The sequence below is a fragment of the Tenrec ecaudatus genome, chromosome 14, assembly GCF_050624435.1.
Source record: "Tenrec ecaudatus isolate mTenEca1 chromosome 14, mTenEca1.hap1, whole genome shotgun sequence".
Taxonomy (NCBI): Eukaryota; Metazoa; Chordata; class Mammalia; order Afrosoricida; family Tenrecidae; genus Tenrec; species Tenrec ecaudatus.
The window spans coordinates 54559111-54574518 of NC_134543.1; the positions used below are offsets into that span (position 1 = coordinate 54559111).

The following is a 15408-nucleotide window of genomic DNA, read 5'->3' on the forward strand; positions in this document are numbered from 1 at the left end:
TGGTACCCTACCAGGAGTCAAAAATCTTCATATCACTTGGTCTAGTAATTCTATGTGGAGGAGCTTTTCACAATAATCAGGGACTTTTGCCTCATAATATTCATTGAAACATAGTTTTTATTATAGAAAAATAGGGACAGTTTAAATGCCAAAAGTAGAGGATTAAGTAAATGATATACTCATGCAGTCACTAAGAGGCATATTTTAAAGACCGTAAGAAGACGGTGCGGTCCGGTTTTGTAACAGTGTATAAAATGCTGCACTAGGACAGATGGTAAGAAGACGGTGCGGTCCGGTTTTGTAACAGTGTATAAAATGCTGCACTAGGACAGATGAGGACAGCACACTTAGTAAAGCCGGTCAGGGAAGAAGACCTTCATCAAGGGGCATTGACATGGTCACTGCAAAGGTAGGCTTAAGTAGAACAATCATGGACTGGGCACGGACGGACAGTGGTTTGTTCTGCTGTACCTAGGGTCCCTATGACTCAGAATGGGCTGGACAGCACCTAACAGCAATAATTTACTAACATTTACATCGATATATGTGTCTTTTTTTTCATTTTCTAGGTTTTTATAGTGTTGGTATTTTTTGAGATAATTTAAACAGCCTAAAACTTGCTCTCTAAAAATGTAGCATCCATAGCTTGTTGTCTATTCACAATATAATATTACTATTCATCACTATTTTTAAAAATAAAAATCTACTATACGAGTGCCTGTGCTTATAAATTAAAACGTAGTTTCCCATAGAAAATAGCCTATAGCAGCCTTGTTTTGTAGAGAAAGACTTACAATTCTGATGCGGTTTAATGATGCTATCTTTTCCCGTAGCCTGCTTCTTGGATTCCATGGCGACCCTGGGGCTGGCGGCCTATGGCTATGGGATCCGATATGAATACGGGATCTTCAATCAGAAAATCCGAGACGGGTGGCAGGTATGTGAGCTCATCATTAAAAGTATTGCACACTGCTTCTATAATTCGTGGGTGAAGTTGAGCTTTCCAAAATCCTTCTCTGACACTTTGTTCCCATTAGTGGATAATATCAGTCTTCCCTCTTAGAGATAGATACACCTTCCTTAAGAGCTCAGGAGCCTGCACTATGGCTCCCCACCACCCATAGTACCTAGCACAGTGCGCTTTCATCACGGACTGGCTGAGCATGGACCCCGCAGTGGGCAGACTCCGTACCCTGCGCCGTGCAAAAGCGGAGGAGCATATCTTTGTCTCCTGATCTCCGCCAGTGACCCTGGATGGCAGGAAGCACGGTGGTATTTCGTGAGAAAAAAGAGACCCTTAAGAGGTGACGCGATTACTCCTCATCGCTCTCCTGGCAGATGCAGCACGGTTTCCTTGGACGCCTGGGTCTCCCCCATTCCCTGTTGCTCCCCTCAGGTTTGTCCTCCTTCACGTGTGCTCCCTATGAATGCACATCATAGGAAACAACTCAGGCAGGTAGTTCTCGAATCAAGTTAGAGCCCTAAGTGTTTGTTTCTTTTCTCTGTAGTAATTGTTTGAGTCTGCAGTCAGCTCTAGTGTGGACAGTGTTCTCTTAGGCTAAGTGTATTTTAGGCGCTCTCTCTCTCTCTCTCTCACACACACACACACACAAACACACTGCACTGAGAAAGATCCTGGAACTGATTTCCAGAAGCCTGACCTCTGTGGGACACCGTTCAGTACTCAGGGATTAAATGGGGTGGTCTAGGCTGGGGCCATCTCAGTGAAGAGGAAGGGTAAGCCATTGAGAATAAGCGTAGTGTTGTCACACCACACTCACACTCACTCGCTTCCAGTATTTGGACATTAGGGTTTATAGAAGGAAGGAACTAGACGATTTGGGTTGATGAGAGAATATACCATGGAAAAAGGCTCCCAAGGGAAATGTTAAGAATGTATTGGAAGACAAACGTCCAGATTTGCTAAGGGCCATGACTGTGTATCGCCAGCTCTGACTAAATAAGTAAAAACCGAGTCTCAGCATTGTCTCGAAAAGAGACTTGATTTCAAGTCATGACCCTAGAAAGCTGTGTCGCCTCAGTTAGGCTGTCTAACTTTTCTGAGCATAAATTTTCCCATCTGCCAAATGGAGATCTCAACGTCACAGAACTCTGATGATAATGTAAAACATGTGGCATACAAATAAGTGCACAATAAGAGTCCTCTATCTAAGAACAGGAGGGCAGCTTTATGAATTGTGGTGTTGTAAACGACGAAGACGGATCCAGTACGGAATTGGAGGAAGGCTTATACAACCTGCAAGGCGTGCAGGTGACACGACCTGGCCTGCTGAAAGTGAGGCGGCCTTGAAGCACTGCCGACGACGGCCTAGGACTGCAGCCTTCAGTGTGGATGGCAACTCCAATAGAAAGAACACCGAATCCCCACCAGCTGACCAATAGGTGACTTCACGATGAATGGAAAAAGATTGAAGTTGCCAAGAATTTCATCTTGCTTAGACCGATAATCTGTTCATGGAGGCAATGGTCGAGAGATGCAACGTCTCACTGCACTGTGTATCTGCTGCACAAGACCTCTTTCAAGTAGTGAAAAGCAACGATGCTACTTTAAAGACTAAAGTGCGCCTGGCCCAAGCCGTGGCATGTTCAATTGCCTCACACGCATGTGGAAGTTGGGCATGGAATAAGGAAGACCGAAGAATAAAAATGGATGCATTTGAACTATGGTGTTGGTGAGGGATATGGAAAGTTCCATGGAGTGCCCAAAGAACACACAGATCTATCTGGAAGAAGGACAGCCAGAATGCGCCTTCGAGGGAAGGATGAGTCTCATGCGCTTTGGAGAGGTTGTCCCTAGAGAAGGATGCCATCCTTGGTCAAGTAGAGGGGCAGTGACAAAGAGGAGAGCCCCTTGACAAGAGGAATTGATGCAGCGGCTGCAACACTGGCCTCACAGATAAGAATGATCGTGGGGACGGTGCAGGACCGACTGAGCAGTGCTTCATTCTGTTGGACTTAGGATAGCTTTGAGTTGGGGCTGACTTACAGCATCTAACATTAAGAATTTGATTTTGGGGGTCTGCCAAATTGGCTTTTCCTTCCGGACCCGAGGCCAAAGCCGCAAACATGCTGCGCCAGATCCTGGGTCAGGCCAAGAAGCACCGAGTTTGATCCCTCTCTTCGTGTTTATCGGAGCTGGAGGTACTGGAGCTGGACTGTATATCATGCGTCTGGCATTGTTTAATCCAGATGTCAGTTGGGACAGAAAGAACAACCCAGAACCATGGAATAAACTTGGTCCCAATGACCAATATAAGTTCTTCGCTGTGAATACAGATTACGTCAAGCTGAAGAAAGAAGGCCCTGACTTCTAAATGAGAAGTTTTCCCCTAAAGCTGCTTACAAGGAAGGTCTTCCAGAAGTTATCCACACAATTTTCCATGTGACCAGGATATGGTTATCTCCTAAATGCATGAAATCATGTTGGTGTGTCATGTTGGGGTTTGCACTGAATAATAAACATGTGAAACCTGGGGGAAAAAAAGAATTTGATTTTCATTCATTTTAATGAGGTGAGAAATTGCTCAGGTCTATTTGTCGTCAGAGTTATGTAAGATTTCTGTGGAAGAAGAGTGACCTCAACTCAGGAGAGAGCCGGAGAGACGGAAGAAGTGCTGGAAAAATTACCTGCAAGCCTCAGCCGTAATGATCTCTGGGAGGTGGGATTACAGACAACGTTGCTATCTACCATGTGCTTTCCTCCATCTCTCCATTTCCTAAGAAGTGCACATTTCGTGATCACAGAAATTATAGAAACGAAAGAACGGGCTCTCCTACCCCGGGGTTGCATGTGGACTTACCTTTTCACAGGACCGGACCAAACAACACGTGGTGTCCGGTTCCAGCCCTTGAAAGTGCGACTCCCTGTGCCGCAGGCGTGTAAGGATTTTGTTTCTTACCTGTGAACCATTGTGCATGGGAATGTGGGGAAAGCCCAGCATGTTCTTTCCACGCTTGGTAAAATGCACTCTTGATCTCAGCGGCACAGTGAGTTACATGTTTGGGCTGCTAACTACAGGGTCAGCAGTTTGAAACCACCAGGAGAAACTTTCGGGAGAAAGATGGGGCTTTCTGCTCCCATGAAAAGGTGCAGCCTTGGAGACCCCCTGGGGCAGTTGTCCCCCTGTCCTAGGGGATGGTTATAAGCCTGGGACACTGGAGAGCAGTGGGGTTTCAACCCTTGCTCTTACTTTTAAGTTGTCTTTAGTTCATGAAACTACCCTTTTCTGTTGATCAGATCAAAGAGGAGGTAGGTGGCACAGTGGGCAAGGTGTTGGGTACTAAGCAGAGTGGGAGGTTCACACCCGTCACTCCTCAGGAGACAGATGAGGCTGCCTGTTGCAGTCTCAGATATACAGGCTCGCCATGTTAGTAGGGGGTTTGGTTCCGCTTACTGTGCTTAGAGAAAGAGGGATGAGTGACTCTTGCTAATTCAAAATATTCCAAAGCTAGCCTACCACTTCTGGTTCAGTGTGACTTACAACGGAATCTCCAGAACACGTATTCCTCCTATCTATAATGTGCATCATTTATTGGGTTGGAATTTTTCAATTTTTTAAAAAATTTTATTTATTTATTTATTTATTGTTTTAGCAATTTATTGGGGCTCATACAATTCTTTTCACAGTTCATACATATACATACATCAATTGTATAAAGCACATCTGTACAGTCTTTGCCCTAATCATTTTTTTCTCTTTTCTTTTTTTACATTTTATTAGGGACTCATACAACTCTTACCACAATCCATACATATACATACATCAATTGTATAAAGCACATCCATACATTCCCTGCCCCAATCATTCTCAAGGCATTTGCTCTCCACTTAAGCCCCTTGCATCAGGTCCTCTTTCCCCCCTCCCTCCCTCCCCATTCCCCCCTCCCTCATATGCCCTTGGTAATTTATACATCGTTTTGTCATATCTTGCCCTATCCGGAGTCTCCCTTCCCCCCTTCTCTGCTGTCCCTCTCCCAGGGAAGAGGTCACATGTGGATCCTTGTAATCAGTTCCCTGTTTCCAACCCACTCACCCTCCACTCTCCCAGCATCGTCCCTCACACCCTTGGTCCTGAAGGTGTCATCCACCCTGGATTCCCTGTACCTCCAACCCTCATATGCACCAGTGTACAGCCTCTGTCCTATCCAGCCCTGCAAGGTAGAATTCGGATCATGGTAGTTGGGGGGAGGAAGCATCCAGGATCCGGGGGAAAGCTGTGTTCTTGGGTTGGAATTTTAACGAGAAGACGTAAAAAGGTATTGAACCTTGGAGAGACGTCATTTCATAGAGAAACAAACCCCCTCTGCCTGAAAAGCAGGACAGGTCCCTGGGTTCTAACGGGGGCAGGGACGAGAAGGCTAACAACGGCATGAATTTTTAAAGGTTGATTGACTTACGTTTTGAGCTGAAATATTTGTAGGAGTAAAGTATTCATTGTGAAATCCCACGGGGAAAATAATTTTAGCACTAAAAATCTTAACTTGGGGTCTACTGGGATCATTGTAATCCTAACAATATTAGTTCTCTGTGAGATTAACTTGGCCATTTGGCAGAAAGAAAAGATGGGTGGCACTGCCAGGTAACCATTGGACAGTGGTTCGAACCCACCAGCCACTCCTTGGCAGAAAGATGAGGCTATCTGCTCCTGTCAATATTTATGACTTCATCAACCCTCTATAGAGTTGCAATGAGTTAGATTTGACTCAATGGCATTGAGTTTGGGGGTTGGACTAAAGAGGGAGGAAAGGCAACAAATTGCAAAGTTTAAGAGTTACACCACAGTGCTGGGCAGTAGTACCCTTGCAGGGTACCCTCAGCTGAGTCATTCAGCATCTGTCCAAACACTCGGGACTTTCTGTAACCGGCCATGCACTGTTATCGTGATGCCACAAACATCACACTTGAAGAAAATGTCTCAAGACTCCGTGGCCTCAGCTCCAAGCCAAGGGGGGCCCATGTGTGTCAGGGTAGCACTGTGTATCACATACTTGTCTCCTTTTTAAAAAGCAGATTGCCAGGCCTTTCTTCTGTGGTGCCTCTGGGTGGGCTCTAGCTAGCTTGCTCTTAGTTGGCAGGAGCATGCATCCTAGCAGGGGTGAACACGAACCATTTACACCGTTCAGGAACTGCATCGCAGAGTTTCGGCAGCTGCCCAGAAACAGCATTGTTTGTTTCAACCACCAAACGCAAAATGTGTCGACTTTTCCTGATATTTGTTCCTTGCTGGGTGTTCTTTGTGGAGGAGGAAAGCACTTCTTAGACCTGGGTCAGTGACGGAGACCCCTGAGCTGGCTTCTGCTTCCATGCTGGCCGGGAGACAGGGTCCATTGAGTAATGCCTCCGGGCAGAAGCCAAGTCCAGCTGCCCTCCCCCCACCACGCTGGCACTCTGCTCCTTTGCCCCACAGAGCCGCACTGGGACAGCTAGTAGTACACTTGGATGTATATAAAGGCCCTTCGCCCATCTTGCCGCCCTACTCCACACGTCACTCCACGTGTGTGCATCCAGGACAGCTGGCAACGTGGAAATCCTCACTTACAGCCAGTGCGTTAATCCACTGGGAGAAAGCTGGGAAGAAGGCAGTTTTAGTAGGGAAGGTGAGGAAGTGGCGGTGGGGGGGGGGGGGCAGTTCTCTGGTTTCTCTTCAGATCTGCTAAGACCAGCTTGTGATTATGCAAGACTTGTTTTTCGTTTTGTATTAAAACCAGATCTTGCAAATACTGAGGCGGTTATTAGCTGGGCCTTTACCTCCATGAAGAGCAGCAAGCAAGCACGGTCTTCGGCAGGACTTGTTCACTAGCCGTTAGTTGGTGAGGAAAAAGGAAGCCAACATAAGATGGCATTGAGAGCAACCAGCTAGACTACCCCTGGCCACCCAAGAATGAGACATTGCAAGCTCTGAGTTTCACGGGCTGTGACTAGGGGAAGGCTGGTGACGGGAAGCCCAGAGCCTATTATCTTCTGTTCCACAAACGTGGCAAGCTCCTTGAGGGGAGGAGGAGGACCTTGAGACGTTTGTGGAAAAATTCCCCTCGCTTTGAATTCCATTTTTCCACAAAGTTTTCGAGGCCTGCCCATATCTGCTCGTTCCTCTCAGCAGTACTCCCATGCAGAAGACAGTAGCTCTCACCATTGCCTGTTTCTATCTACTGCCTTCAGGGCTCTTGCCACAGCGCAAGGTGCTGCAAGGCGGCAAACAGGCCTGCAGTTCCTTCCTGTTACTGGAAGCAGTGTTCACATTGACCACTGACTTAAAACCCCCAAACTGCCCTTGCCTCACCAAGTGCGGCATATTGTAATTCAGGGGGTTCGGATCCTTCGTTGACATCCTCATTTATCAACACTGTGTTCCGTAACTTTTCGAATTAGTAACACAAACTAGTGGACTCTCACTGAAGCTGCAAATCACTGGTCGCATCAAGTTTCTATGTTATGTTGTTTTGTGTTCTCTTTCCAACTGGGGACTGAGGAGGTCTCGCTGTAAAATCTGAAGGATGAAATTACAGCTCCTGGTTCACATCACCACACAGTTCCTCGTTGCTCTATGCACATGCATCAGCAGAACCCGAGATCTTATTAGAAAGGCGGGGCTTCAGATCGCAACTGGGAGCCTGCGCTTTAATGAGATGGCTGGTGTACACCACATTTCACTTTGAGACGTGCTGATTGGCTCAGCTTTACCTTCAGTCTTTCCTGGAGCCATGTAGCCGTGAGTGAAGAGTTGGTGGTTAACCACATGGTCAGAAGTTCAATGAACCCACCAGCCACTCCATGGGAGAAAGAGGAGACTGCTTGCTCCTTCTCTGAAAAGACAGTCTCGGGAATCCTGAGGAGCAGGTAAAGTTCATGGAAAAATGGAATTAAAAGATAATTGAATTTTCCCACAAACTCTCTGAAGCCCCCTCATTTATTTTTAAAAACCTACCCCACTCATTAGAGTTAGACATCTCATCGGTGCAAAACTGGCACCGATCAAAACACAAAAGGACAAGTGCTGAGCAGGTTGTGGGGACATTGGAACTCTTAAACACTTGCTGGTTACTTGGTGTCCTCAAGGCAATTCCAACTCGCAGCAGTCCCGTGTACAACGGAACCTGTACCGTCTTCACAACTGCAGCCAGTGTGTCTGTCTGTCTCAAGGAGAGTCTCCCTTTTTTGGTTGGCTGTACTTTACCAAGTATGATATCCTTCAAGGACTGATCCCTCTTGATAAGAGGGACTGGTGGGTTGGAACTACTGACCTTGTGGTTAGCAACCCCACATGTAACTGCTACTCACCAGGGCTCCACCAGGAAAGGCAATACCCACGTCAGTGGGATCTGCACCACTTGACCAAGATCAATGATGACACTAAGATGTGTGGCCACAGAATAAGAGACAATTTGGTCGATGCTTTAAAAAAGACAACTTTGCAACAACAGTAATAACCAATAATAGGCAGTATGGGTGTTCATGTATAGGTGTGTCTGTATGTAGCTCGATAGGCAAATGCAAATTCATGCTTGTATGTGCCGCATGTGTAGTCATATAGAATAAAGGCACTCGGGGGCACAGGTGGAGATAACTTTCAAGACATAGCCAATCATCTCATGGGGTAGATTGCTTGGTTTAAAGACTGAGACAGTTCAGTCAATTGGCAAAGCATAGTTCAAAGAGATGCTACTGTACATCCTATTCAGAATCAAGAGGACTCCGACTCCGAGCGAGCCTGCGTAGGGTTTCATAGACAGCCTCGCTTTTCTCCCACAGAGGAGCTGGTGGGTTTGAACCCGTCAGCGGTCCATTGCAACCCAACAGCACCACCAAGGCCCCTAGTGTCTTGAAGGGCCCCTTAAACTTAGATTGCATCCACACATCAGAAGACAGAGGCTCTGGAATACGTAGAACCCAGGTCCGATTTTAGCTGTCCCATTTCCTGTCTGTGTAATCGTGGGTAAGTTACAATTGCGTCCTGTTTAAAGGGGGAATAGTGCCTTCCTGGAGCGTTGCTCTGAGAATTAAATGCAGAAACACCTGTGAAACAGTTGAGCGATGTTAACAGTGATTGCTGCTGTTAGTTTAGACGGTATGATAAGAGCAAGCATGAACTGAGATTGACTGGGCCATCACGCTTGATAAATCAGTAATTTTGAGTTTCTGTTGAAGAGATTTGTGTTTAATTTCATTCAAGAGTTAGGTCTGGAAAATACTTCTAAACTCTGATTCTTTTACAGATAGAAGAGGCAGATGATTGGCTCAGACATGGAAATCCATGGGAGAAGGCCCGCCCAGAGTTCATGCTGCCTGTACACTTCTATGGAAGAGTGGAGCACACGGCGACGGGGACCAAGTGGATTGACACTCAGGTACTCAGAGTGTCCCTGGAGGGAGCATTTTGATAGTAGAGCATAGGAACACAGGATGTGTATAAGGTGCATATAATATCGAGGGTAGTATGTTTCATGCTGCATGATACAGTATGTTTTAAAACATAAATCTAATATTTCTCTTAGTGAAATCCACTTATGTAGGAAAAAAGGGGAGCTAAGGCCAAGAGAGAAGTGACTTTTGATTGACCACAAGGTCAAGGGATTGACCACAGTCATTTTGCAAGCTAACACCATTAGGGCTGGTCAATTCTGTGAGACTCTGCATCCTAATTCTTTAGGTTTATGTAGACTTGTGTATACTTTACCTTACCACCATATATTTCTTTACTTACAACTCCGCGGGGATAACTACTTCAATGCTAAAGTATGTACTCAAAGGATTACCAAACTCTTTTCCATTGTGAAGTCAAGAAACATAATGCAAAACATCTTCAGTTGTTTTATGCCATCTTATTTTTAGAGAAATGATGCTGGTATCTGTCCAAGTGGTTGTATTTATTTTCCCGTCCTGATTGAACCTGCGACTAGATCTGAGAATTACCCACTCACCAGACAATTCACCTTGAAGCACCCAGAGCTGTGATTTTGTTGTACTACCTTCAATTTTCTTGATAAAAAACCCTTATCAATCACTAGGCCGCAGCATCCAGTCAGTGAAGATTCCACTTGGAATATATGCTTATCTTTAAGGTGAAAGACGTTTATCAATAGCCTTTCTTTTGGAATTTAAAGGAAATGGTGAAACCCAAAAGTAAACCCTCTGCTGTGAAGTCGATTTCAATTCATAGTGACCTTCCAAAAACACCTCACTGCCTTCCTCTCACAGTGACCCCATAGACCCGCCCCAGAGGCTGAAAAACTTTTACAGGAGCAAAAAGCCTCATCTTTGTGCTTTAAAGGAAGTGGTAATGGCCAAGTACTTAATGCTGCCATGGGTGTATCGAAATTGAAGACATAATTCAGTATGCTTAGACTCAAAATTGATGTATAGATTATCCCCCAAGTAAATATTTCATTTTACCATCATGGAAACACAGCAGGTTATAACTAATTTTTTTTAAGTCGGTCTACTGATCTGCACAGAGCTGTCTTCACAGTTCAGAACACGAGACTTAAAAAGGAAAATGTTTTCTTATGTCATTGTGAATTTACTCAGCATATGCAGCACTGTCTGTGAAGCTAGCGCGTGTAGACGGTCACGATGTATCCAGGAATCCAATGAGAGCGTGTGCTTCTCTGTGCTCACAAAGCCAGGTTATGGGGCAGAGGTGACGCAAGGCAAGCTGACCCAATCCATGCAGGATGTCATGGCTGGAAGCCATCACCTAAATGAGCCCCAGCTTGGTAGCTGGTGAGGTCAGAGAGCATGCGCTCAGACACACTCTGTGCATGCAGTGGGCAGCCCGTGGAAACGATTTATTCCTGCGTCAGTTCAGCTTCCTCCGAGAAGCAGCCACCCCAAGCGAGTTCAAAGTGCAAGTGCCATACATTGGAAGTGCCTCTGAATGACGAAGGAGGCGTGTAGGGGTGCGGGTGTGACATCTGGGAGAGGACAAGGGGAGAGGGGAGGGTTGGGTAGGAGAAGATTCCACCTGCAGTTCTGAGCCAATCTCAGCCTGGCTGCGGGGTGGCAGGCGCCAGAGTCCCAGCTGGAGACTGGGAATGTCCTGGTGAGCGCCCCCAAGCGTGGACTCTGGGGTTGCATGTAGAGGCAGTCAATTGCCGACGTTCCTCACAGTGCATTCTCAGTGAAGGTCTCCCAAGGGAAGGTCTCCCAAGGGAGATCACACTTGCGTGGCCCCTTTGATTACATATTGAGTATCGGGACACATCATGTATGAAGAACCAGTCCCATTTTGTGACTTCCTGAGTGGTCACAGCTTGCTTTAAATTCTCCAGACACCTTTATTAGCTAGTGAAAGATATTCAAATAAGGGTGATGTATTACTCCCAGGTCACGGTGATCCTGCATGCATGCCTGAGCAGATGTGATGCTTCCTTCATTCATAATTCAGGAGACCACATTACAGAGAGTTATGCAGAGCTTTCTGCCCTGCCACCGGTTGTGACCCTGGGCAAGTCACTTCTCTCCTAGCCAGTTCATTTCCCAATTGATTGCTTCTCAGTAACTGATTTCTAGCATGCCTCCGATTTAATTATTTTGTCATTCTCCTTCCCTGGAGCCTGGCTCTGATGAGGCAAGTCATAGGAATGACTCATTTTCCCCATAAATTATAAATTCCCTGTGAGATTGTTCATCTTCCTATCCTCTGTGTCCATGTCGGTCACAGACACTGAGCTCAGTTTTCCGAAGCTCACCTATTGGCCTCTTCTCAGCTAATTGTCAGTGGGCTGTCAATGGCTGTCGGGTTCACTGAAATCCCACCTTCATTCAGCTCTGAAAAATTTAACATGGGATTTTGAATATCTTCATAAGTTTCCTGTTCCATTCATTTTCACAATCTTGGAAATCATTAAATAACTTACATAAAAAATACCAATCTCAATTGCAACTTTTTCAATGGGTATAAACTCTCTGTATTTATTTGTTTGTTTGTGTTATTGGGGACTCATACAGCTCTTATCACAATAGGTACATCCATCCATTGTGTCAAGCACATTTGTACATTTGTTGCCATCATCTGTTTTTCAAAACATTTTCTTTCTAATTGAACCCTTAGTATCAGCTCCTCATTTCCCCCCTCCCTCCTCCAACGCTTTGTATTTAAACTTAATAGAGACCATCATGTTCTAAGGCAGCGGTTCTCAACCTTCCTAATGCCGCGACCCTTTCATACAGTTCCTCAGGTTGTGGTGACCCCCAACCATAAAATTATTTTGTTGCTACTTCATAACTGTTTTTGCTACTGTTATGTATTGGGTTGTGAAAGGGTCATTCAACTCCCCAAAGGGGTCGCGACCCACAGGTTGAGAACCACTGTTCCCAGGGAAGCGTCCGTAAGGTTAAGTGCGCTCCTGCTAACCATAGGTAGACGGTTCAAACCCACCCCATGGTCGCACAGGAGAAAAGGCCTGATGCGCTGTTCCCATAAAGATTATAGGCACAGGCAAATGATGAGACAGTTTAACTCTATCCTACAGCATTGCTATGTGTCAGAATCAACTGCGGATGATGTTAGGTACCGTCGAATCCTCCCCAACCCATAGGGACCCTAGGGACAACAGAACAAAGCCCTGCCTGGTCCTGCACCATCCTCGCAGCTGCTCCCGTGTTGAGCCCAAGGTTGCAACCACTGCATCCACCCATCTTTCCGAGGTCTCATCTTTTCCACTGCCCATGGAGCCCTGGTACCATAGTGGGTACACAGTGGGCTGCTGTCCACAAGGTCAGCAATTCAAAACCACCAGCTGCTCCTCGGGAGAGAGACAGGGCTTTTTACTCAGAGAGTTACAGTCTCAAGAAGTCACAGGGGCAGTTCTACCCTGTCCTATAGGGTCACTACAAGTCGACATCGAGTCAATGGCTGTGAGTTTGGGGCTTTGGGGGTCTAGTTTACCTTGCTTGATATCCTGCTCTGGGGACTGGTCTCTCCTGAAAACATGGCCAAAGTGCAAGAGACAGAGTCTTGTCATCAGAATCAACTTGACAGCCTTAACAGCAGCAGCATCATTTCCCTGCTCCCCGTTCAAAGTAAGGGTCATGAAGGAGGACAACTTAGAATAGAAGACGCCCGTTTTCCAGTGGGAAAGTGGAGGAAATCAGTGTGTGTGTGTGTGTGTGTGTGTGTGTGTGTGTGTGTGTGTGTGTGTGTTTGGTGGGGGGCACATCAAATGCCCTCTAATACCCTCCCACCCTGAGATCCTCTCCTGGGACCAGGCTTCATAATTTGAGTGGGGATAAAACCAGAAGTAGAATTCTAGTTGGCTGTCTCCAACTCCTTGTTCAACCTGCATGATCCCGTCTTGGAGACTGAGCAGCTGCTCTGGTTTAATTCCACAGGTCGTCCTGGCCCTGCCGTACGACACCCCGGTGCCGGGATATATGAACAACACCGTCAATACCATGCGCCTTTGGTCTGCTCGGGCACCAAATGACTTCAACCTCAGAGACTGTGAGTATGGCTGGGCTTCAGTCTGTGTGTGTGTGTGTGTGTGTGTGTGTGTGTGTCTGTGTGCAGGTCTTGTGCGTTAAAATCAAATGGAAGTTTCTGGAATCTTTTGAATTCTCCTTTAATTCCTTCTTTCTCGAAACAGTTATTGGTATGGGCTCACAAATACTAGTCACCACAATGTTCTAGCTAAACCGTTAGCCATTTTGACAAAAATCAGTGACTGTAAAACACTGGTGGCGCTTGCAGACAAAACCGGGGAATTCAAAATGTCATAATTGGGTAACAGCAGCGGCTCGGGCTGGAGTTCATTAGGTTTCATTCAGCCTCGTGGGTACATGTAAGTTGGGCTTATGAAAAAATGTTTAATTGTTAAAACTATTCTTGTGAAATATATATATTCTGCTGAAATACTGCCAATAAATGTCATGGAGTCACTTTGGTGTCAGCAACGTCACCCAGTGCACTCTATACCCCCAACTGATGTCACTAGAGCTACAGGCTTCCCGGGCAATGGCTGGCTTCTCCGTTCATTTGTGTTTCTAACATTCCCCACAGTTAACGTTGGAGACTACATCCAGGCTGTGCTGGATCGAAACCTGGCTGAAAACATCTCCCGGGTCCTCTACCCCAATGATAACGTGAGTGGTCCGAGCGCCATTGCTCAGTGGACAGAGCAGCAGCTTAGTACAACATAGCACATTCTGCAGCCCTCCTGAGAGTGCTTCTAGAGAAAGAAAGTCATAAATATGGGCTTCTGACATTGGCTCTCCAGCCTGATTAGGCCTAACAGCACTGATAATGCTATTTCTACACCTAAAGGCATGGCTAAGTCTGCCAGCTTACTAATCCATGGTGCGAAGTAGCAAGGTGAATGTCTACAGTATCACCACTGATAGATGAGGTGCTGGTTAAAGTAAGGTGGCCAGATTTTAACATTGGTAAAGCGGGACACCATTGATAAAACTCGTGTCCTGGCGAAATAGCCACATGGCAGCCGAAAACCGTATACCCTAGCTTCTCATGCATTCTTTCAAAAAATCAGAACTTTTTGAAAACGCTGCAGGACATGGGAAAAATTGTTAAAAATTGGGACATCCCCACCAAAAGCGGGACGTCTGCTCACCTTAGGTTAAAGGAGAGGCTCTGGGTATGTTTGATATTTTCCAGCAGTTTTGTCAGTATGACCATTATAAGGAAGCTGGTTGGCTGGTCCTTCTTACAATGGAAAGTGTGTTTAAGGAGAGGGATGGTCTCAGAGCCTCAGAAGTGCGCCTCAGGTGCAGACTAATGGATTTGAAAACTTCCATCTGTGCTACAAAGGCGAGCCTTCTCTCCTCTAGTAAAAGAGCTGATATTGCTGAGAACCAGGTCCAGTCTCATTATGCAAGTGGCTGAATTACAACGGCAGCTGAATTGCAGATCTAGAGCAGTGTCTGATTCCCAAGTGAGGGCATTGGTTGGGAAAAGTTGGGACCTTGAAACGTGGGATGGGAACATATGGGCTGATGATCCAGAAGAGTAGGATATTGAGCCGTTAGAAACAATTGACCCACTCCACGCTCGGTACCAATTATGTCAGACAGGGTTCTCTAGAGAAACAAAACCAGAACACTAGTAATTTTATATATATTTATGTAGATACTTAATATAAGAAATAAACAGTTAATTAATCTATAAAGCAGTACACATGGCTCAGTGCAGCTCACTTCCATGAGACAGCTGTGAGACACTGGCAGTCCTTCAAGTCTTAAGTCTGTAGAGCAATTCAGGCTATCCGGGCATAGGCAGGAAACAGCAAGGCAGGTCACCAATAGTCAGCTAGATGACAGGGTCTAACAGTCCCCAGCTCAGGAGATGTAAATTCCAATGGTGTGGCAAAGCAAGTCTTGAAGGAATCTCAAATTACAGCGAGGTAGGTGTCCCACAGGGAGTGTAGCTTGCAATT

The 15408-nt window shown here is 46.0% G+C and overlaps 1 protein-coding gene and 1 pseudogene across 1 annotated transcript in view; both read left to right on the forward strand.

Annotated features, from left to right (window-relative positions):
• PYGL (glycogen phosphorylase L) overlaps positions 1-15408 on the forward strand; it is a 42374-nt gene that overhangs the window by 12165 nt on the left and 14801 nt on the right. The window contains exons 4-7 of the mRNA XM_075532410.1: positions 834-937; positions 9235-9366; positions 13352-13463; positions 14019-14101. Coding sequence (XP_075388525.1) covers positions 834-937; positions 9235-9366; positions 13352-13463; positions 14019-14101 — 431 coding nt within the window. The remainder of the gene's footprint in view (positions 1-833; positions 938-9234; positions 9367-13351; positions 13464-14018; positions 14102-15408) is intronic.
• Positions 3088-3352, forward strand: LOC142425982 (cytochrome c oxidase subunit NDUFA4 pseudogene; annotated as a pseudogene).